Raw genomic sequence first — 22,156 nt, forward strand, 5'->3', positions numbered from 1 at the left:
ATCCATTTTGGTGGTGGCAGGAGCGGTGGCAGAAGTGATATCTGTTTTCCAGAGGCAGCTGAGCTGTGATTCCTGAGATGGAATCTGGCAGGCTGATCACCTAACATTTGAAGGGCTTGCGGGAACAGTACAGATGGAGGCTCACATACCATGTATCTAAATATTTAAAGGTTATAGGCCTGATTGGTGTGGCTCAGTGGTTAAAGCATAGACCGGTGCACTGGAGGGTGGTGGATTCAATTCCTGGTCAAGGGCACGTACCTAGGTTGCAGGTTCGATCCCAGCCCCTGTCGGGGCTCAGGTGGGAGGCAATCAATCAATGTGTGTCTCTCACATTGATGTTTCTTTCTCTCTCTCTCCCACTTCCTCCCTCCTTTCCACTCTCTCTCTCTCTAAAAAAAAAAAAAAAAAAAAAAAAAATTCAATGGAAAAAGTATCTTCAGATGAGGATTAACAAAAAAAAAGTTATAAATCAAACTAACAGATTGTCAAATAAAAGTGTCTCTCACTACATTGAGAAATATATTTTCAAAACCACTTGAAGGCCAGGTTCAAGTTTAGAATTCTTGGAATCCTTGTAGCTCCATGAGAGAATGAGGTGGTAAGGGGAGGGCCAAGGTCCCGTACCCAACTTCTTCACTTTCTCTTCCCACCCCCTCCTCTTGCTGCCCTCGGTTCCAGTTGCATGGTGAAGGGTCTCATGTGCCTAGTGTAGAAAGTCCAGCTGCATACATGCAAGCTCCTTGGCCATTCTCTGGACCTAATAGTGTGCACAGCAGTGACAAAGTCTATCACAGGAAGGACAGATTTGAGGAAGAGTTCTGCATGGATTCTTGAAGTTGCTTGGGGCCACTTGGGCAGGGAATTCTTTAGTTTTCAGTTCCTGAACTGTGGTCTAGAAGGAGAAGCACTAGCTCCAGGTGGGCATGCCTCTTGGACCCTCAGCTCTTCTATGTGGGCAAAGTCTTAGGGGCCATCAAAGAAGCTTTCTGACAAGAGAGGTGCCTGCTCGTTCTTGCAGAGGGGCTTTTGAAGGAAACTCCCTACTTGGGAGTCCTACCCCTTTGTGAGACTATTTCCAAAGTTTCCTGGCTGTTTCTGAGTTTCCTGGAGGCCAGAGAGGGGGGCACAAGGGTGAGGGCTTACCAAGAATTAGAACATGAGATGATGAAAATGTGATCAAAACTGCATGGGGTTGGCTCTGACCAAACATCCGTGCAACAGAGACAGCATCGCTGTCTTGAGAACTGGATGTGCTCCAGGTGTGAGTGGTGGAGGGGCATCGTGGGAAAGGCCTGTGTTCAATTCCATTGTTTGTTAATCAAATGTGTACTGGGGCTTGTTCTGTGCCAGCCCCTGTGCAGAGCTGTGTTGGAAATGGAGATGGACAGGCCCAATCCCTTCCTCTGGGAACTCTATCAATACATAGGGCAGGGAGATTTTTTTGTTGTTGTTAATCCTCACCAAAGGACATTTTTTCCATTGATTTTTAGAGAGAGTGGAAGGGAGGTGGAGAGGAAGGGTGGGGAGAGAGAGAGAGTGAAACATCGATTGGCTGGCTCCCACATGCTCCCCAACCGGGGCTGGGGATGAAACCTGCAACCCCGGTACATGCTCTTTATCCGGAGTTGACAGTGACACTTCAGTGCACGGACCAACACTCTAACCACTGAGCAACACGGGTCAGGCAAGACAGGGAGCTTTTTGTCCACCTATAAAGCTGGGAGCTCCCTGAGCAGGGATGTCAAGTTCGTTTAAAGAGATGTTGGCTCTGGGTAGGGAGGTATCACTCAGCTGCTGGACTTAAACCTGTAGTAGGGGCCATGTGCCATAGAGAAGAAGGTGTCTACCTATAGGCAGTGCTGAGAATATTTGAGTCAGGACAAGTCCCAAATTGCTGGGCTAAGCCCTCATGTTTCTGGCAGGGAAATAAGGAGATAAAACCCAGTGCCCAGGAAGGATTAGTGCTGGGGATGAGAAAGAGAAGGGAGGCAGCCAGGAGGAAAGGCACTGGGTAGAGGAAAGGTGGAGAGGGTTCCGTGCTTGCTCTCTGGGATTTGGTGTCTGCCCCAGGCTTCCTCAAAGTTCTTCATTTGCTTCACTAGCTCCTGGATTATCTCTCTTCCTGAGCCTCAGCTTCTCTTATGTTCCCAGAGGGTGTTTCCCTGTGGCCCCAGGAAGTGGTGATATTTCTGAATACATGTGATTTTGGGGAAGCGCATGTGAATGACAGGAGGTTAGCCTGAGACCCAAAGATTCATGAGTCAAGTTTTTGTTTGGAGGGACTTTTAAAAATTAAGCGCCCCCTCACTTGACAGAAGGGGGAACTAAGACCTTAGGGGGAAGTAAGGGAAAATCTTGCCTAGAGTTGAACAGTGAGGGGCAGAAACAAGATTGTGGGATTGATGGCTGAGCACTGAGCTCAAGGCCTATTCCTGTAACATGCAGTGGCAGGGCCAGTGGCAAGGAAGTAGTGTACAGGGACCTCTGTCTTGGTAGCACCTTCCTCAGGGCTCCCACCCCTCCATCCCCTGAGGGTCCAGAGGGACAGTCTGTGTCTGCCTTTGTGATAGGCTGACCTCTGCTTGGCTTCCCTGGGAACTGAGAAGGAATTGAGGCAATGTGCCCCCCTCACACCTATGTTTATCCTCTACCTGCTGGGGTGCAGGGCATAGAATCCAAATGATATCCACAGCTGGGACCTTTGGAACTCCATGGCCGGCTAACTTGATGGATGGATTAATGGATGGATGTGTGGGTGGGTGGGAGAATGGATGGAGGTCTAATGGATGCTGGGACATTAGATGGATGGATGCATGGATGCATGAATGGATGGGTAATTTCCCCCAGGCAGCAGAGCCAAACTTCCCAGCCATAACAGTTGTTCCGGCAAACTTTCCCCCTCTCTCCCACTCCTTGTAACTCCAAGACCTGGGAAATCTGAGGTTTTAAACACCTGCTTCTGGGAGCAGACGGGAAGAAGCTGTCAGGCTCTCAGCTCAGCTGGCACAGCCCCCTTCCCATTTCTCCCCTTCCCAGGCCGCCCAGGCCTGTGCAGGCCTGGTTGTGTTACCAGATGAGTTATATCTGGTATAATGTTGACCACTCTTTCCAGGCAAGGATGCTCAGCCTGGTGTTCCAGCTGCCATTCAACCCCAGTGGCACAGACTTGCTGCTCCCAGCTGGACCTTAGAGGCCATAGTTGGAAGATCGGCCAGCTTCTCCAGAGGATTTCCCACACACAAGAGGTCTACTCTTCCCAGAGCTGTCCTGGGCTGCTCTGAGAGTTATAGGGCTTTAGTCTCCCAGAGCTGAGGTTCCTTCCCTTGAACCCCCTGGTCTCAGTGTTGCTTCGGCCCTGGAGCCCATGTAGGCTTCAGGGAAGGTGGACTTCTTTCAGGAAGAATCGCTCTAGCTTCCCTGGCTGCTCCTCCTTCTCTCCCATCTCTAACTTCTGGCTCCCAGGTCTGTCTGTCAGTATCCTGAGAAGCGTGGCCCTAGATGGGGCTGGCCCTGGCCCAGGATGACTGGGTGAGAGGGGAGGGCATGCCCGGAGGTCAGAGACTATAAGAACAGATGAGCTTCACCCCTGGTTGCCAAGCCTTTCCTCAGATATTTATTCATTTTCTAGAGAAATATTTGAGTGACTACCTTGTGCCAGACAGTGTGCTGAACACCAGGGTGACAGTGGAAACCAAATAAACAAGATCTCCTGTCCAGGAAGGCTGACAAACTAGCCATTATAACTCAGTGTGATGGGTGCTATAAGGAGAGAGGGGGAGGGGGTCCCTGGGAGCTTGGGAGGGAGGAACGTTACCTAACCCAGTCTGGAGGAAAAGTGATCCAGACCCAGATGGGAAGCTATTTGAGTAGGAGAGAGAGCAGTGTTCCAGAGAGAGGGAATGGCATGAGCAGATGGGTACTTTCCCCTCAGGCAGTAGAGCTGCGTCCCCTGTCTCTCCTCTTGCCAGGAGAGCTGGTTCCTGACAAGTCCCTTCGCCCTAGTGACACCTGATCCCTGAGACACCTGGATGCTGGAACACCTGCCTTGGAAAGCAGAGACTGGGAGGCATGAGAGAGTTTGGCTTGTTCAGGGGACTGACACAGGTTTAGTGTCGCTGAACCATGGAGTGTGACAGGATTTTGAGAAGACTGGAGCTGGAGCCCTGATTGTGGGAGCTTATCCTGAGAATATAGGGTGTTAGGTGGAGGTTGATGAGAAGGTTGCTCAGGCTACAGAGTGGAAAATAGACCCTGCCATTCCATCTCCCCGTTTCTATCCTGGTCCTCCTAAATAAACAGCAAACAGACAAATCTGTGGGTACGAGTGGGCTTTATTGGAAGCTTTGCAGTCTGGTTGTGGAGAAGCTGTGCTCCTATCATACTCACACTCACATTCACATTCACATTCACATTCACACTCCAGGCCCTGCCTGGCTTTGTCAGGTCTGGTGCAGAGGAGCTGATGATCTGGTTCTTTCTTTTGGTCCTTGGTTCCCCAGGGTGGCAGTGTTCACATCTTTTCACTCAGACATAGGGCTCCCTTGGGGGCTGTCATGGGCTAACTGCTCTGGCGCTTTCTCTGGAGGAGGAAGGGGAGGGAAGGTCATGGGCTGGGGTCTTGGGCAGGGGCTCAGAGGGAGGAGGCAGGGCTGGGGAGGGCTGGCTTGCCTTAGCAGAGTTCTTCTGCAGTCTCTGGATGATGCGGTTCACCCAAGGCTGGTCTTGGGGTGCGCAGAGCTGCCGACCTCTCTTTGTGATGAACCTGGAGCCAGAGGTCATAGGTCAGAGAGAATGGAGCCCTGGAACCCAGCTTCCTGGCAGGCCCCGGGTGTGAGGGTGAGAGGCGGAGGACCACACCTGAAAACCCATTTCAGGGGCTTCCTTGAAGGGGTTTGGGCTTGGCTGAGAGAAGAGATAAGAAAATGGGGGTAGAATGGGGAGATGAGGCTAGATGCACTCCTCCCCACAACTCACACAACAGCAGACAATCTGCAGCCATCCCTGGCATAGAGGTATCGAAAGGCTTCCACGATATTCCCAGGGATAGGGTGCTGGGTCACAGACAGGCAGCAGTCTTCTGCGTCGTTGGCACCACCCTGAGCTGAGGTGGCGAGAAGCAAAAGAAGGTAGTTACAACATAGGGACCCTGAGAAGGGAGGCCATAGCCCTAACTGGGATTCAGGACGGCTGTGTCTGTGTGTGGTCCTCTTGGATTCTAAATATATTGACTATTGACGTACTTCTAAGCTGTTTGGTAAACAACCACTGTTTTGAGCTCCACAAATGCCTTCCTGCTGCCCCATCACCCCAACCTCTCTCTCAGGGCTTCTCGACTTTCCCACAAATGAAGAATTATGCTGGTCACAGCACTGAATTGATGAGGGAAGGGTGGGTGTGGGGTAGCAGGAGGCTGAGTTAGAGGACTTATCAGTTGTTAAATATTTTGACTATTGACCCTACCTCAGTGTCTTTCATTCTCCCCACATTAAGCAAATATATATATAGTTCTCTCCTTCTGCCTGGGAAACTGAGGCAGCAGGAAATAGAGCCTGCAGAGAGAGGGGTGGCCAGAGGCCCTGTGATACACCAAGAGAGAGACACACATTGGAATTCAGAGGCCCAGATATACCTGTGCTCAAAGGCATACATACACACAGGGCACAGGGCACCCCCAGGCTCACTGAACCATGCAGACCTAACTCTCAGTGTCCCGCATGTCCAGCGCCAAGCAGCCTGAGATCTAGACATTGCCTCTCCCGTCCCCTCCCTGCAAGCCCCCCTCAGCCTTACCAGGGGAGGTCCACAGAATCAGCAGGCTGATGGCCAGTAGAGCAGCTGCATGGGATGCCATGGAGAGTGAGCAATGGTTGACCGACGAGAGTGTGCGTGTGAGTGAGTCTCTGAGCATATGCAAGAGGCTGTGTGATGCTGAGCTTGGCTGGGAGTTGAAATGTCACAGGCGTCCTTGCGGGGTGTGCGGGGGTCTGGAAATGTGAGTGGGGAAGCCTGCGTGAGGCTGCGACTACCCCCTATTTATGGTCCAGGACTTTCACTATCTCTGATCAAAAATTCCCCTCCAACATTCATTCTGTGGATTCCCCTTTGCCCCGCCCCCCTCCTTCTGGGAAACTGACCCTTCCTTCCCTCCCTCTCCCCCCTCAGCGGCCTCCCACTTTTTTGCTTTCCTTGGCTTTAGCTCTGAGAACCTAAGCAGTCTGTAGTCTAGCCAAGAAAAGAGGACCTTGTGCTGTCAGCCCTTCGAGAGGGCCTGCACTGTCATCTCATTGGTGGCATTTGCATTCTCAACCACAGAGCTGACCTCCAGGGGTGGTGGTCAGGACTGGGGGGCCAGAGCGAGGAGTTGTGCCCCCTTCCCTAGGTTTTTGTTTTGTTTTTTGGTTAATCTTCACCTGAGGATATATTTTCCATTGATTTTCAGGGAGTGGAAGGGGGGAGGAAAGAGAGACACACACTGATTGGTTGCCTCCTGCACCCACCCAGACTGGGGGGTCGGTGATTGAACCTGCAACCCAGGTACGTGCCCTTGTCTGGGAATTGATCCAGCGATACTTCGGTGGGCAGGCCGGTGCTCTAACCACTGAACAACGCTGGCCAGGGCCCCCCTTCCCTAGGTTTATCCCTCATTCTCCCTCTGTTCTCTGTGATTCTTCTCTTCTCTCTGGTGCAGGTGGAAAAGAAGGTTCCCTGATGCTCTCAGAACAAGCATGGAGCCTGGGGTAACCGCCAAGTCATCACAGTGCCTGCCCATCTGTCATCTGGGAACCAGGCCCTCCCTTGAGACAAGCAGAGCTGAAAGGGTATGTTCCTTGGAAGGAGGCCCAGTACCCCCATCCCACATGTCAGACCTCTGGGATTCAACTTCCTGGCTCAGTGAGCTCTACCCCTTTCTCTATTTACCATTTTCACATGTCCAACACCTGGGTCGATGGAACATCTGGAGGGAGCCTGGCCTGGAATAGTCCCCTTCGTCCTCCCCCTCTTCTCAACCCTGAGAACCAAGAGGGGATTTCTAAGGAGAGGGGCTGGCCAGCTCATATTGAGACAAATTCCCAAATTTCAAGGAATTGATAGATGGGGAAGGGGACAAGTGATTTCCCATCCTTACAAGAAAGACTAGAGATAGGCCAGAAGAGGCCTAGAAAGAGAAATTAATATGTGGGACACCCATTCACCCATCCCACCTAAGCTCTGGATCCTCTTCTGGGTGGGGTGGTGATTCCCTCCTAAGTTTCTAGCTCATCTTTTTTCCCATCATTAGTAAGAATGATAATCCTGGTGGTAATAGCATGTGTGTTTGTTTACTATAGTCTAGGCTCTGTATTGAGGATTTTAACACTATTGTCTTGCTTAACTTTCCCAAGAAAATTATAAAGTCATTTTTATTATTATCATATTAGTGTCTCTGTTCTCCACATAAGGAAAGGAGGCTCAGAGCACAAGGTCACACAGCAAGCAAGTGCCTTAAATCTGGGTATATTTTGCTGTAAAATTTACTCTATTACTGTCCCATACTGCCTGCCTGTCACCTGTCCATTGATCATAGATCAGTACAGAGGAGTGAGACTGCACAGATAGCATGCCTAGGTTGAAATTGAGATCCTACCACTTGCTAGCTGTGTGACCATGTGCAAATGATCCAGTTTCTGTATCTTAGTGTCCTTATCTGTAAAGCAGGAATGGCAACAGACCTACTTCTTAGGGTTAAATGAGGTAATCTGAGTAAGGGACTTAGTATGGCTGGCACATAATAAACAGTCATTAAATATTAACCATTATTATTATGCTACCCTTTTATTAACATATGTCAATTAATTCATCTAGCCATCTTTCCATTGATCTATCCATCCTTCTTCTTACAGTGGTTCTGATTAGTTTCTATTGTCCCCTCCCCCTCTTCTGTGCCCTGCTCTGTACTCTGGAAGGCTGACCTTTACATGCAGCATTACTTAGGATCCCTCGCCCTCTAGCTTCTGTTTGGATTTGGCCCACAGGCGGCAGCAGCAGGAGATGAGTGGGTGGGAGGAGAGAGAGGCTGGGGTATGTATTCCCCAAATCCTTCATCTTGCTGCAGTTCTGAAAGTGAATACTTGACTCTCTGGTAGTTGTTCTCAAAGAGTGGTCTTTGGACAACAGCAGCAGCATCACCTGGGAACTTGTTAGAAATGCAAATTCTCAGGTCCTACTCCCTACCTACGGGAGTAATCTGTATTATAACACACCTCCAGGGACTCGGATGCTTGCTGAAATGTGACAGTTACAGATCACTTTGGGCGCCTCCTCCTGATGACATTATGCTTACTGGTGCACAAGAAATAGAAATAACGCTGAATGCCTTAGGTAGACCCATGTATGCCAGAGGGAGAGAAAGAAATCCTACAAAAATTCAGCATCCTGCCACATAGGTGAAATTTCTAGGCTATTGGGGGTAGGGGGGAGCTGAAAAACAGTGGTCTGGGGCATGTTGCACCTTCACTATGAAGGAGGCACAAGGATGGAGGCAACATATACCATATTTAGGTTTCCTGCTGCAAAATATTTACTGGATATGGCATAAAGCTGGTAGCTCTGAATGAGGCCCAGAGCAAGGAAGGGGTCTGCAGCAGGTCTGGGCTCCATGGAAAGTTGTCCTGCTGTTTGAACCTTACACATTATAAGTCCAGTGAACTTCAGATTGTCTGCGGCAGAGAAGGATGCTGTAGAGTCCCAGTAGAATTATAGCAAAGTCCCTTAGGCTATTGGAGTAAGGCCACACCTTTCCTGCTGATGATTATTTCCTATTGGAAAAGCAGCTCCTGATTTGCCGATGGGCCCTGGTCTCAAATTCAGACTAGTGATCACCCAATGACAATGCAACCTAAGGGTGTTATCTCTAGCATAGCATATCTCTAGCAGCATTCCATTGTTAAATGGACATTGTACATATGAGATCGGGCCTTTGAAGTTTCAGAAGGCTTGAGTCAAAGCATGTGCTGGTGGCTCAGATTCCTACTTGTATTGTTTTCTTCTTTTTTGATCATACTTATGCCTTCATGGAGAAGTTTGACCAAACAGTTAACAGAGGAAGAAAATGCATGGTTTTGATTTTCAGATGGGTCTCTAAGGTATGCTGGCATCAGTGAGAAGTAGACAGTTGCTTATGCTCAGGCATGGCTCTGAAAGAGTGTGGTGAAGGAAAGTCTTCTCAGTGGGCAGAATTTCAGGCAGTACCTTTAATGTCCATTTTGTCAGGAAGGAGAGACAGCCTGAGGTTTGAAGCTGTATTAATCATGTGCAGTGTCTGCCGACAGCAAACCCTACCCTCACCTCTGTGAAATGGTCCTTTCACTAACTCCATTCCGTTAAAGCTTTTTGAGCATGCCCTTTGTTTCCCACCAAGATCCTGACTGATACAAAAATACAGTGCAGAGCTGGTATAGAGGTTTTCAATTAAAATTTAATACTATCTGCCTGGAAAACTTGTTGTGAAAGAGCCTGAGAAATGGCAAGGAAGAGCAAAATAATGAAATAATGAAAACTTTTGGCATTTGTATCACATTCATTCAATAAATATTTATTGAGGGCCTTCTATGTTCCAGACACTGTTCTTGGCACTGGGATACAGCAGTTAAAAAAACAAACAGACAGTCCTGCTTTTCCAGAGTTTTTATTCTAATGAAGGAGACAGGCAATAAGCAAACCAGAAAAATATACAGCCCGGCCGAGGGTGGCTCAGCGGTTGAGCATGGACCTAGGATCCAGGAGATAGTGTTCGATTCCCAGTCAGGGCACATGCCCGGGGTTGCGGGCTCGATCCCCAGTTGGGGGCGTGCAGGAGGCAGCTGATCAATGACGACTCTCTCATCATTGATGTTTCTCTCTCTCTCTCCCTCTCCCTTCCTCGCTCTGAAATCAATAAAAAGGTATCTTCAAAAAGAAAAATACACAGTATGTCAGATAACCATAAATGCTCTAAGAAAAGTAAAGAAGGCTAGAGGGACAGGGAGTATTAGAAGGGTGGTCAGGGAAGACTTTTTTGATAACATTTGAACAGAGAGGTGATCTGAAGAAGGCGAGGGAGAGAGCTGTGCAGAGATCTGGGGAAGATGCTCTAGGCAGAGAAAACGGTGAGTGCGAAGGCCTTGAGGCAGGGGCATGTTTAAGGAATAGAAAGGAGGTCAATGTTAACAGATGATAAGAGGGGCCAGATAGTGTAGGGCTTTGGAGGCTTTAAGCTTTACTCCAAATTACATGGGAAGCGTTTAGAGGATTTTGAACAGTTTTAACGTGATCTGACACGTTTTAAAGGCTCCCTCTGGCTGTCAGAGGGAGAATAGACCAAAGTGGAAGCCTGAAGACGAGGTGGGAGGCAACGGCAGTAACCCAGGAAGGACACAAGGTTTCTGAGAGCTGGTGACAAGTGGTCAGATTCTGAAAATATTTTGAAGATATAGCCAATGGGTTTTGCTGAGGGATTCAGCATAAATGTAAAAGAAAGAAGAGGCAAGAACACAGCGAGGTTTTTGGCTTCAGCAATGTGGTGGATGGAGTTATATTTACTAAGATGTGAATGACCAAGAGGGAGTGGGTTTGTGAGAAGGTCAGGAGCCTTGTTTTGACTTTTTAAGATGAAGCTCAATTTTGAACATATAAGTGGAGATGTTAAAGAGGTAGTTGGTTAAATGAATCGAGTTCAGGGGAGAGATTCTAGCTGAAGACACAAATTTGGGAGCATATGGATGGTTTTTAAAGCCATAAGACAATGAGATCTCTAAGGGAGTGAATATAGGTAGAAGAGGTCCAAGTTCCAAGTCCTGGAGCTCCCCAAAGTTGACAGATCAGGAAGATGAAAAGGAATCAGGGAAGGAGGGGTCCATCAGGGTGTTATTTATGATGGTACCTACTATCATGGCAAAAAGAGGAGAGACACAAGCCTTATAGGTGGATGGTTTGAGGCATCCACTCCCTAGCCATTGGTTTAGACAATCCAATGGCTATGGGAAGGTTGAAATCCAGGGAGGTAGGTTTGAAACAGTTTCTAAACACATATACAGAGCCTTCAGTGTGCTACATGTGTCATCTAGTTCACTCTCTTTCTAGCCAAGTGGCCTCTGTGGGTTTCCTGGTTCAGTGTGAGTCCTAGACAAATCTCTCCCCACCCTCCTTCAAGGAGCCAAGCCAACTTCAAACTCGCTGGTCTGACCAAATCCACGTGCCAGGGGTGGGAGCTCTTGTGGAGGGAGGACAAGTTAGCCATTAAGGAAAGGAAGGGAGCAGCTAGGCCTGGGAAGTCAACCAAGTCTGCAGTGGGGAGTGAATGATTGTGGGGAGAGGACCTAGATTAGATGCCCAGTAAGCACTTGCTGAATAGATGAATGTGTGTCCTGATTTGTGTCCATATCCTGAGTTGTGTTGGTGGGGCTGTGCTTGACTGATTTGCCTGTCACTCCTGTGTGTGTGTGTATGTGTGTGTGTGTGAGTGTGTGCTTGTGTGTCAGGTGTACAGTAAGTCCTCACTTAATGTCATTGTTAGGTTCTTGGAAACTGTGACCTAAGTGAAACAAGGCTATTGTTTCACTTTTACCAAAGGCTAATTGAGATAAAGAAGAGTTAAGTTCCTAGGGCATTTCTGGTCACAAAAACATCACCAAACTTCTAAACAAAGATCCAAAACACTTTTAATATCAAACACTGAAATAAATGTGAGCTGTGCATATAATATTTAAGAAAGGTTAATAAAAACAAGTAAGATACTGATTTTCCAACCCGCTTATGCCAGTTCAGGGTGGCAGGGGTCCAGAGCCTCTCCTGGCAGCTCGGGTGCAAGGCAGAAACCCATCCTGGACAGGGTGTCATTCCATGCAGTGTTCACTCACACTCACTGAGACTGGGACAATTCAGACATACCAATTCACCTCACCTGCACATCTTTGGGATGCGGGTGGCAACCCAGGTACCCTGAGAAAACCCTCGCAGACATGGGGAGAACGTGCAAATGCCACACCCCAGTGGCCCTAGAGGGATCCGATCCCCCTGTCCCCATCAATGTTGTAAAGAAAAGGCGTGGAAAGAAACGACATAATTGGGGGGGTGCAGGGTGAAGGGGGGAGATGGGGGAAAAGGGGGACATCTGTAATACTTTCAACAATAAAGATAAATTTAAAAAATAGTACAATAAAACGAATGTTGCATTACAAAAAAGAAAGAAAAGAAACTACGTTTTTGAGGACCAGCTGTGTTTGGTTGTGAGCCTGATGTATCCCCACCTCGGGCCTGCAGAGGGCGCCCCAGACCAGGAAGGGAGGCTGGAGAGCACTGCGGCTCCGGCCCTGCGGTGCTGGGAAGCTCTGCGGGGCGGGGCGGGGCGGGGCGGGGCGGGTGGCTCGCTCTGGCAAGAACCAGGTGCGGCCCAGACCCTGCAGGCTGCTCCGAGTCCGGGGAGGACGTTGGCCCAAAGTCCTTGGGTCTAGGACGTGCCCCGTGCTCTCCCCGCTTCGGGTACCCGCCAGCCGGAGGCCGAGGGTGCGGCCGCACGTGCGGAGTGTAGCCTTGGGCTGTGCGTGATCCCGCAGCACCCGGGACCTCGTGTCCGGGTGGGTTCCAGAGGCCCCCCGGCGGCTGTTTCCCCAGGCCTAGCACGGCGGCCCCGCGGCCAAGTCCCCGCCGCTCAGGCCCGCGAATCGGGCGGGCCGAGACTGTGGGCTGGCGAGGGCCAGTGTTTGGCCGCGATTATTGACCTCCCGGCGCGCTGTATTGCCAAGTTACCCAGAGCCCGAGGCGCCCGGCGGTGAAGACATGAAATAATGTTTGCTTTAAAGGCTAAAGGAAGTTCACATCACGCCCGACACTTCCTTTGCAGCATAAATATCCAGCACCCAATCGATTCCTAAAACACTTAATTACGGTGTCAACTCTAAGAAAAGGTTTCTTTATTCAACAGAAGTTTATTGCGAGCCTGTGCCCGGCGCGATGCTCAGAGCCGGGCGATAACCTGGACGCAGGCGGAAAACGAGTTTGTCTTGCTCATCAATGGACAAAGGAAAATACTAGACCTTTAGCCTAGCATGAGACACAATTGAAGACAAATAAAAATAAAAATAAATGGATCCCAGAAAGATAAAGGAAATGAGAACAGAAAATTCAACCCACAAGCCGGCTGTTTGCTTTAAGCCCACAGACGACTGCAGCGACGATGCTGCCACCTGGTGGCGGAGCGGGGCAATGAGGCTCTCACAACCAAGCGCAGTGTCACACCGCGCGGGTGGGGGGTGAATTCTGAGCCGAAGTTGGCTCTGGCTGCTGGGGTGATCAGAAGAGGAGTTCGGTTATTCTCTAAATACTGGGTTGAAATTTATTATTAGCACAATCCATGGCTCTAAAGCAAAAGTCTTCAGTGGCCCTGGCTGGTAGCTCAATTGTTTATTTACTTATTTATTTTTAAAAATATATCTTTATTGATTTCAGAGAGAGGAAAGGAGGAGAGAGAGACAGAAACATCAATGATGAGAGAGTCATTGATCAAGCCCGCAACCTCAGCATGTGCCCTCACCGGGAATCAAACCCCGATTGCCTGGATCCCAGGTCGAGACTCAACTGCTGAGCCACTCCCCGCCAGGCTCAATTGTTTAGAGCATAGTCCTGATAAGGTTGCTGGTTGGATCCCACAAAGAATCAACCAATGAATGCATAAATGAGTGGAACAACTAATCGTGTCTCTCCCTCTCTTTCTTTCTCTCTCCCTTCCCCCACCCCTCTCAAATCAATAAATAAAAATAAAAAATATAGCAAAACTCTTCAAGAACATAGCAGCAGTTTCCCACAGGTGTTTTGGTTTGCCACCAACAGAGAAACAAATTGTCTTGAAGAAAACAAAGTTTTCAGGTTCTTGACATAGCTAACACAGTCTCTGTAGGGGAATTGTAGGGTAGACAGCACTAGAAGAATTGCAACTAAAGGCCTCAGAAGAAGAGGGTTAGCAGTTTCAGCATCCATATAATTCATTGGTTAAGATTGATGCTAAAGATCAGAAGCATTGATAATTTTTTTAAAAACAGCATCACTTTGTCCCAAAATACAAGGAGAAATAACACCCGGATATTTGGGAAAGAAAAAGAACTTCACAAAAGAGGTCAGCTGAAGCTGAAGACATGTTTCACAGGTACATGATTAAAGCTAGAAAACAAATTAATTTTGAGCTTTCATAAATAACATGCATAGACCCCAGCTCTCTGAGCTTCCTGTGCTATAGAAGAAAGCAGAAGATGCCAATATGTCAGTGGTGCTGTGCTGGTAGTTCCATAATGTTCCTATTTTTACTTTTTTAAAGAAAGATATCAAAAGAAAGAACATGTCATTGGTGATCCTGTTCCTCTAAAGGGCTGGATTGATGAGTAAAGAATGAAATAGTGGCTAGCCAAAGTGTGGCCCAGGTATCATGGGGGGTGGGGTGGGCAGAATGTTAAGAAATCTGGTTGCTTAGTTTAGAATTAGTTTCAGGTTCACATGACTCAGGTTAAGGTGTTTCTATGATCTGTAAGTCTGGGAGATCTTAGTAGCCTGACTTATTCTTTACATTTGTATCAAAGAAGCCTTTAAAGGATTCGTTAGGAAGGAGCGAACCACGGGAAGCTGGAGGCTTCAGATTCTGAGGCAACACTGATAAGAAGGAGCTGGCCCACCATTTTATAAGCATGTGTGTGTTATCATTTCATGGAAGAGATAGTGGTAAAATATTTAAAAACATGATTTTAGTAATTTTCTGGATGACCCTCAGGATAACATTGCTAGAAGATAGTGATGACTCAGTTTTAAAACGATGGAATGTTTCAGTATTGAAGGAAAACTCAGGATTCAGGGATTACATTGAGTTTTCATGTTTGGGGCAATGATGATTTTGTACATTTTGGAGATGGTTGATCCTTAGAATTTTTTCTTCTTTTCCTTTTACATATATTTATAAATAGTAGAAACCATTAATTGTGTTCCACTAGTGTACTAGTATTTAGTAAAATATTTTTACTGTATGCATGGGCAAGGCATTGAGAGTCCTCCAAATTTATAATATTGTTTTTTGCTTTATATCTATTTTATACTGAAATATTTACTTGTTTAAGCAGCAGTCTTCTGGAAAGTTACCTTTATCCCATCTCCCATTTAGATCCTTGTGGATTTATGCCTATACACACAACACACATCAGAGCCCAGCCAGGCATGACTCAGCGGTTGAGCATTGACCCTGGAATCCAGGAGATTGAGGTTTGATTCCAGGTCAGGGCAAATGCCCAGGCTGCGGGCTTGATCCCCAGTCGGGGGCCTGCAGCAGCAGCCGATCAATGACTCTCTCATCATTGATGTTTCTATTTCTCTCTCTTCCTCTTTCTGAAATCAATAAAGATATATACAAACAAACAAAAAAACCACACACATCAGAAACAATTACTGTAGTTTTAGTAAGAGCTCAGGAAAGAGTGAATATAAACACATGTGTTTAATTTGTCACTTTTACCCTGAACTCCTACTTGTTTTTTAATTTAATGGTGTTGATCTTTCCTCATGATTTTTTTAAAAGATTTTAAAATTGATTTTCAGAAAGAGAGGAAGGAAGAGGGAGAGAGAGAAATGTTGATGTCACAGTGGGACATCCATCAGCTGCCTCATGCATGCTCCCTACTGGGGATATAGATGAAAACCTGGGCATGTGCCCTGACAGGAATGGAACCAGCAACCTTTCAGTGCCCTAGATGATGCCCAACCAACTGAGCCACACTGGCCAGGGCTTTTCCCTTATGATTTATGCTCTATGGTTTTACATCTTGTTTAAGAGGTTCTTTTCTACCTCAAGGTTATAAACACACTCACTTATATTTCCTTCTATTACATAGTATTTTATTATTATTTTTTTATTTTTTATTTTTTAAAAATATATCTTTATTGATTTCAGAGAGAGGAAAGGAGAGGGAGAGAGAGAGAGAAACATCGATGATGAGAGGGTCATTGATTGAGACCACAACCGGGCATGTGCCCTGACCGGGAATCGAACTGCGATCGCCTGGATCCCAGGTCAACGCTCAACCGCTGAGCCACGCCTGGCCGGGCTTACATAGTATTTTAAACATTTAGTCTTTAATCCCAATATAATGAAGTATTTCAAAAATATTGAGGCTCTGATAATGGCAAATAGAGGTATTTTTTATTTTTTTATTTTTATTTTTTAAATATATCTTCATTGATTTCAGAGAGAAGAAGGGAGAGGGAGGGAGAAAGATAGAAACATCAATGATGAGTCATTGATGGGCTGCCTGCTGCAGGCCCCCAACTGGGGATCTAGCCTGCAACCCGGGCATGTGCCCTGATGGAGGAATTGAACTGTGATCTCCCGGATCCTAGGTCGACGCTCAACTGCTGAGCCAGCTCGAATGGGCTAGAGGTATTTTTTAAAAGGAAGAACAATTGGAACTTTTAAGAAAAACAAAAAGCTGAGTGACAAAGGAAGAGTAAGCACAGTACACTACTTTACTCTGCAGTGAGTATTTACATGGCCATAATAATGTAAACTCTGATCACGGTCTAATTATAATGGTATAACTATGTTTAGAGGATAGGGGGACAGGAAAGGAGGGTTGGTAAGAGAGCTAAATCTCCATTTTTTAATACTACACAGTCAATTCGTAATGTTTAAAATACATAAATCAAGAAACAGAGGCACGAACAGAGTATTTATACATTTGGCCCTAACACCTAGAAAAGGTAGCTTACGAGTTAAAAGTTGTAGTAAATGGATACTGTTCAGAATAAGCCTTTTGGTATTTTTAAACCTTATAAATAAACAGTATGTATTATTTGTTTTTTGGGTGTTTTGTTGTTGTTTTTTGTTTGTTTTTGAATCATGCATCTTACAAAAAGAACAAAAAGCGGAAGGAACAGGATGGCAGACCCGGAGAGCGGCCTCTCCCCTTCTGCTGGAATGAATCACCCGCCGCAGGCCTGCTCGGGCGGGTGCGAGGTAAATACCAGGCCGCCAGAGCGACAGGATGATTTAGTGAAACACAAAGCTTTATTTGTTCTGCTTATGTGCTTCTTTTCTTGTTAAAACAAGCAAGGGTTTTGGCAGGGCTGAGAGTAGGGGCATCCTGATGTCAAAAGCCCTTCTATCTTCGTAAAAGCTGAAAGCAAGTCTGTGAAGAGCTTATGCCCTGAAGAGCCTGGCTCAGGCAGCGTTTGGAGAGAGGTTTTTAACAGTGGAGGGGACCGGTGTGTAGGCCCAGCCAGCGTGGGCAATGGGCTCTAATCCCTGACTGTGATGAAGCAAGTGGCAGGACCTGAGGACATGGCTCCAGGGTATATCTGGGGAAACCGGGTCCAAGCCCAGAGGTTTTCATAAGTGAATTCCCATGTCTCAAAAAAGAGAGCTAAGAGTTTGAGTCCAGGACCAGGAGAGTCATACCTGCTGGAATCACAGGGGCCACAGCGTTCATTGACGAGGTTGATGTCCAATGATAGGACCGGGTAGGGGGCAGGTAAGAAGCCGCCGTTGTGCCTTGTTTCTATGACTTTTGCACAGCCCTTGGTAGATGAGATCTGTTTCTCACCAGTGCTCTGGTGCAGGGGTTTGGAATAGGAACCAAGTTCATTGAAAGGACATTTTAAAATGCAGTAATTCTTGCACACCTGCGTTTGTAGACTAAAATCACACTTGCTACAAGAGAATAGGTAGGGAGGAGCCCCTGTCTTCACCTGCCTCGGGAGGAGCAGACAGCAAACGCTCTAAAGGCTTTATGATAAGTGGTGAGTGCTGTGGCATGCTCAGGCTCTGGGGGAAGAAAAAGGTACTGGGGCAGCCACCTCCAGCTTCTTGCCCCTTTCTTTCTTAAAAAAATTATATTAATCTTTTTTTTTAAATCCTCACCCAAGGATATGTTTTTGTTGATTTCAGTGAGAGAGGAAGGGAGAGGGAGGAAGGGAGAAAGGGAGAGAGAGAGAGAAACATTGATGTGAGAGAGAAATATCTATTGGTTGTCTCCCATATGCACCCTGGAACCTGGATATGTGCCCTGACCAGGGATGAAACCCATGACCTTTCAGTGTACAGGAGGAAGCTCTAACCAACTGAGCCACACTGGCCAGGGCTCTTGCCCCTTTCTTAAGATCTATTCCCTCCTTTCCCACATGGCCTGGCCCCATCTGGTGGTCCTCCCCCTCCCTCCATAAGGGGTAAAGGAGGGGGGTGTAAAAGAATCTCTTCTCTGGGGAGGAAAAGGTAGAGGAGAGCCAGGCAGGTGTCTTCTTGGAGAGGAGCCTGATTTACCTCTGAATTCGGGGGTTCCAAATACCTGCCATAGGAGACTTAGTCCTTGGTGTCAAGAGATTGAAAGGGAGAAAGGAGAAAAGAAGGGAAGGGGAGGAAAATTTCCCATTTGGAAGGAAGCTGAGGGAGTCAAGAATCCCAGATAGGAACAGAGAACTCACAGCTGCAATAAGCAAAGAGGAGGGGACAGGGACCCTGCTTCATTATTCAGGACAGAAGGAAGTCCTCTTGGGTTTTTGGGTTTTGAGGAGGGAATGTGGGCTCTGAAGGGCTCCCAGGGCTGGAACTCTGCATATGGTAGGTCTCAGTAGACTTGTGTTTGCCTGTGTTATAGGTAGGCCCAGGCTCCAGCCTCCCTCCTGGGGACCCTCCCAAAGAGGTACTTGGAGGTTTGTATTCAGTAAGCCCCAAGGAAAGGAAGGCAGTCTCCTACCAGAGTGAGAGAATGCTGGATATAATCAGGGAAGGGATCTCTTCAGGGTCTCAGAGGCCTGCAGAGCCATGGGGGGGGGGGTGCTCTGGGTTCACCATCTCTCCATTGGCAGGAATTTCTCAGAGACCAGGAGCATCTCAGATCCCACCCTACCCGTCAATTGCCCTTCTACTGCTCACAGGTCTGGGCCCTTGAGAGCAAACTCTTGGGATAGCAGAACATAGAATTCACCAACCTGAGCTCTTGACTCTACCCCTTAGTGACACTGGCTTCCCCATGGACAGAAACACACAGGAAAAGATACTCGGGCAGGAGGCCAGAACAGCTTTTTATTCAGTTATGTATAAATCATATTTACAAGGAAGAGGCGGGGTGCAGTGTGGAGCAGGGTCAGGTCCAGGGTCCTGGGTGACCTTTCCTCAGAGGGAACAGTCCTGCTGCCTCCTCTCACACTCCTTCCACTGCCTCTCTGGGCCTGGCCTGGTGTGCGCAGCTCAGCCATGCAGGTGGGGCTGGGAATACAAAAGGGATGGTTGAAGCAGGAGAAGAGATGAGGCAAGGCCAGCATGGGGGTGGAGGGGCTGCTCTGGGGCTCCTGAGTCCTCCCTCTCTTCTAGCCCGCTTCTTGCCCCTTGGACCGGGTTTCCAAACCCTGGTGAGGCTGATGGGGGCCTCTTGGGCTCCAGGCTGGTCACTGGGCTGTGGCCTTTTTGGTCTGCGGCTGTTCAGTCCTGGGAGGGGAGAAGAGGGGTTTGAAGGACTGATAGAGGCTCTTCTTCACTTCCCTCCCCTGTCCCTTCAGCTTCCTTACCTCTTACAGCCTCTGGAGCCCTTTCCCTTATTGCCAGACTTGTCCTTCTTACAGCTTTGGGCTGATTTCCGCGTGGCCGGTGGCGTGTCCAGATGCCGCATCAGCTGCTGCACCCAGGCCTCCTTGGGGTCTGCACACAGTTCCCGCTGAGAGCGCTTCCGAGGTGAGAACCTAGAGCCGGGCATTAGCAAGCCTGTCCTAGTCTTGCCCACCATGCCCAACCCGCTCAGCTGTATCCACCCCCTTGCCCCCACTCACAGGATAGCCGGGATGGGGCAGCCCAAGCTTGGCTCCTGCTTCCGGTAGCTTTGGACAAGCGAGGCAGGAATCTTCCTTACACTGTACTTGAGGCAACAGTCCTGCGCCCCGCCATCACTGCCTGCAGGGTGGGGTTCACAGGGAGCCAGGGGCCACTTATAGGCTCTCAGCCAGGCTTCTCCAGCCCCCAGCCCCCATCCTAGGCAGCTCGCTCCTTGATACCTTGGGTCCAGGGGATGCAGCAGGACAGGACCATGAAAAGAAGGCTCAGAGCCAGTGACTGAGCCATGGCTGTGGTAGAGGGTGAGTAGGAGGCCAGAGCTGTGGGTGAGGTGGACAGCTGCAAGCTGGGGGGTCCTCGAGTGTGTGGGTTATTTTATATGGGAGACACTTTCACTTCCCCTATTCCCAGTCACTCTATCCATCTCCCTCCCCTTCCTTCCCGACAACATATCCTGACCTGGCACACAGTCAGTTCCTAAGCTGCCAGAGCCTATTTATTTTTTATAGAATAATTTGTAAGCTATACAGTGGAACTTTGGTTCTTGAACTTAATTCATCCCTGAAGGCTGTTTGAGAATCGATTTGTTCGAAAACAGAATCATTTTTTCCCATTAGAAGTAATGTAAATTGAATGAATCCATTCCAGACACCCAAATGATTCCGTTTTAACCTTTCTTATATACAGTACATGTCTAATATATGTTTAATCTATAAGCAAACACATTAAAAACAAAAAGGACATGAAATGTAAGTGAAAATTTAACAAAAAGGAAATTAAGTGTACGGTACAAAATGAAAACTTACGTACACACTAGAACTTACCTTTAATGTTGAGAGTTATTGATGACTGACTATGGAGAGGAGAGATGGAGGGATGGAGGGATGGAGGATGCTATTTTTTGGAAGGAGAGTCCCCTTTCATAAAAATGTCAGGTAGCTGTTCTTTGGAGGTTCTTTCTCTCTCTTGTCTCTTTGCTTCACTAGAACCTGCTTCAGGTTCGCTGGGCCTCTGTCTCACTAAAAACCTATCTAATGATGTTTGGTTTTGCCTGCATTTTAAGAGTTGCCTGGCCCAGCCGGGCGTGGCGCAGCGGTTGAGCATGGACCTAGGATCCAGGCGATCGGGGTTCGATTCCCGGTCAGGGCACATACCCGGGTTGCGGGCTTGATCAATGACTCTCTCATCATTGATGTTTCTATCTCTCTCTGTCCCTCTCCTTTCCTCTCTCTGAAATCAATAAAGATATATTTAAAAAAAAGAAAAAAAAGAGTTGCCTGAAGTGAAACACTGCATTGCCATCGAACAAGCTTATCACGTAGTTTGCTACTTCTTTGTCAGGGTGATATTTCTTAATAAAACTTTGCATTTCTTCCCATTTCCCAAGCATTTCCTTGATTAATAAAGTAGGAATATCCTCTGCACCCTCCTCCTCTGAAGAGAGCTCCTCGGCTGCCGTCTGTTGCTGCTCCTTCTGAAGGTCTTCCTCAGTGGTCAGCTCGGTGTCGTGGCCTTCCACCAGCTCCTCCTCATCACCCACCTCCAAGCCCATGGACTTGCCCAGAGACACAATATCCTCCACAACAGAAAAAGCTCATCTTCAAAGCCCTCCAAGTCTCTTTCAGCAACAGACTCAGCCTACAATTTCTTCCAGGCTGATTGCATGGTTCTGGAAGATACTTCCCCTCATGCGTTGTCTATCAGCCTCAAGCAAGTGAGGATATTAGAATGTTCCTTCCAGACTCCCTGAGGGTTAAATTAGTTTCAGAGGTCACCTCAAAACACCTCTGAAATAATGCCTTTGTGTAGGGTTTCTTAAAATGAGAAATGACCTGCTGGTCCACGGGCTGGATGAGAGGAGTTGTGTTAGGTGGCAAGAACCTAAGAGTGATAAAGCTATACTCTTCCACTAACTCACCCTCCAAGCCTGGAGGGTGGGCAGGAGCATTGTCTATTACAAGAAGTGCCCTGAGAGGTAGTTGTTTTTCCTGGGGGTATTTCTTCACACTGGGGGCAAACACTTCATGAGTCCACTCAATAAAAAATTGCCTGGTTACCCATGTATTAGCCCTTCACATTACATTCAACTTGTTTTTCATGACATTATTTTTCTTGAAAACTCACGGGTTTTGAAAATGGTAGATCAGTAGTGGCTTCAATTTAAAGTCCCCATTCGCATTCCCACACAACAATAAGGTCAGCCTGTTCTTCACTGGCTTGCGTCCTGGCAAAGACTTTTCCTCCTGTGTGATGTAAGTCCTCCTTGGCATTTTCTTCCAGAAGAGGTCTGTCTCAACACAACTGAACACTTGGGGAACAAATCCCTCGGCCTCTATGTATTCTTGAAAT

The 22,156-nt window shown here is 47.7% G+C and overlaps 2 protein-coding genes across 2 annotated transcripts; both read right to left on the reverse strand.

Annotated features, from left to right (window-relative positions):
• Nucleotides 1-4,561: 4,561 nt before the first annotated feature.
• CCL19 (C-C motif chemokine ligand 19) lies at nt 4,562-5,911 on the reverse strand. Its single transcript, XM_016222785.2, has 4 exons — nt 5,794-5,911; nt 4,978-5,104; nt 4,672-4,765; nt 4,562-4,582 (listed from the first exon to the last, which is right to left on the reverse strand). Exons 1-4 carry the CDS (start codon nt 5,909-5,911, stop codon nt 4,562-4,564), a joined length of 360 nt encoding a protein of 119 aa, XP_016078271.2.
• Nucleotides 5,912-19,428: 13,517 nt separating this feature from the next.
• Nucleotides 19,429-20,102, reverse strand: CCL21 (C-C motif chemokine ligand 21). Its single transcript, XM_016222783.1, has 4 exons — nt 20,029-20,102; nt 19,807-19,927; nt 19,549-19,719; nt 19,429-19,468 (listed from the first exon to the last, which is right to left on the reverse strand). The coding sequence occupies exons 1-4, from the start codon at nt 20,093-20,095 to the stop codon at nt 19,429-19,431; spliced, it is 399 nt and encodes a 132-aa protein (XP_016078269.1). The 5' UTR covers nt 20,096-20,102.
• Nucleotides 20,103-22,156: the final 2,054 nt, after the last annotated feature.

Source organism: Miniopterus natalensis, chromosome 12, assembly GCF_054644295.1.
Source record: "Miniopterus natalensis isolate mMinNat1 chromosome 12, mMinNat1.hap1, whole genome shotgun sequence".
In the NCBI taxonomy this organism is placed as follows: Eukaryota; Metazoa; Chordata; class Mammalia; order Chiroptera; family Miniopteridae; genus Miniopterus; species Miniopterus natalensis.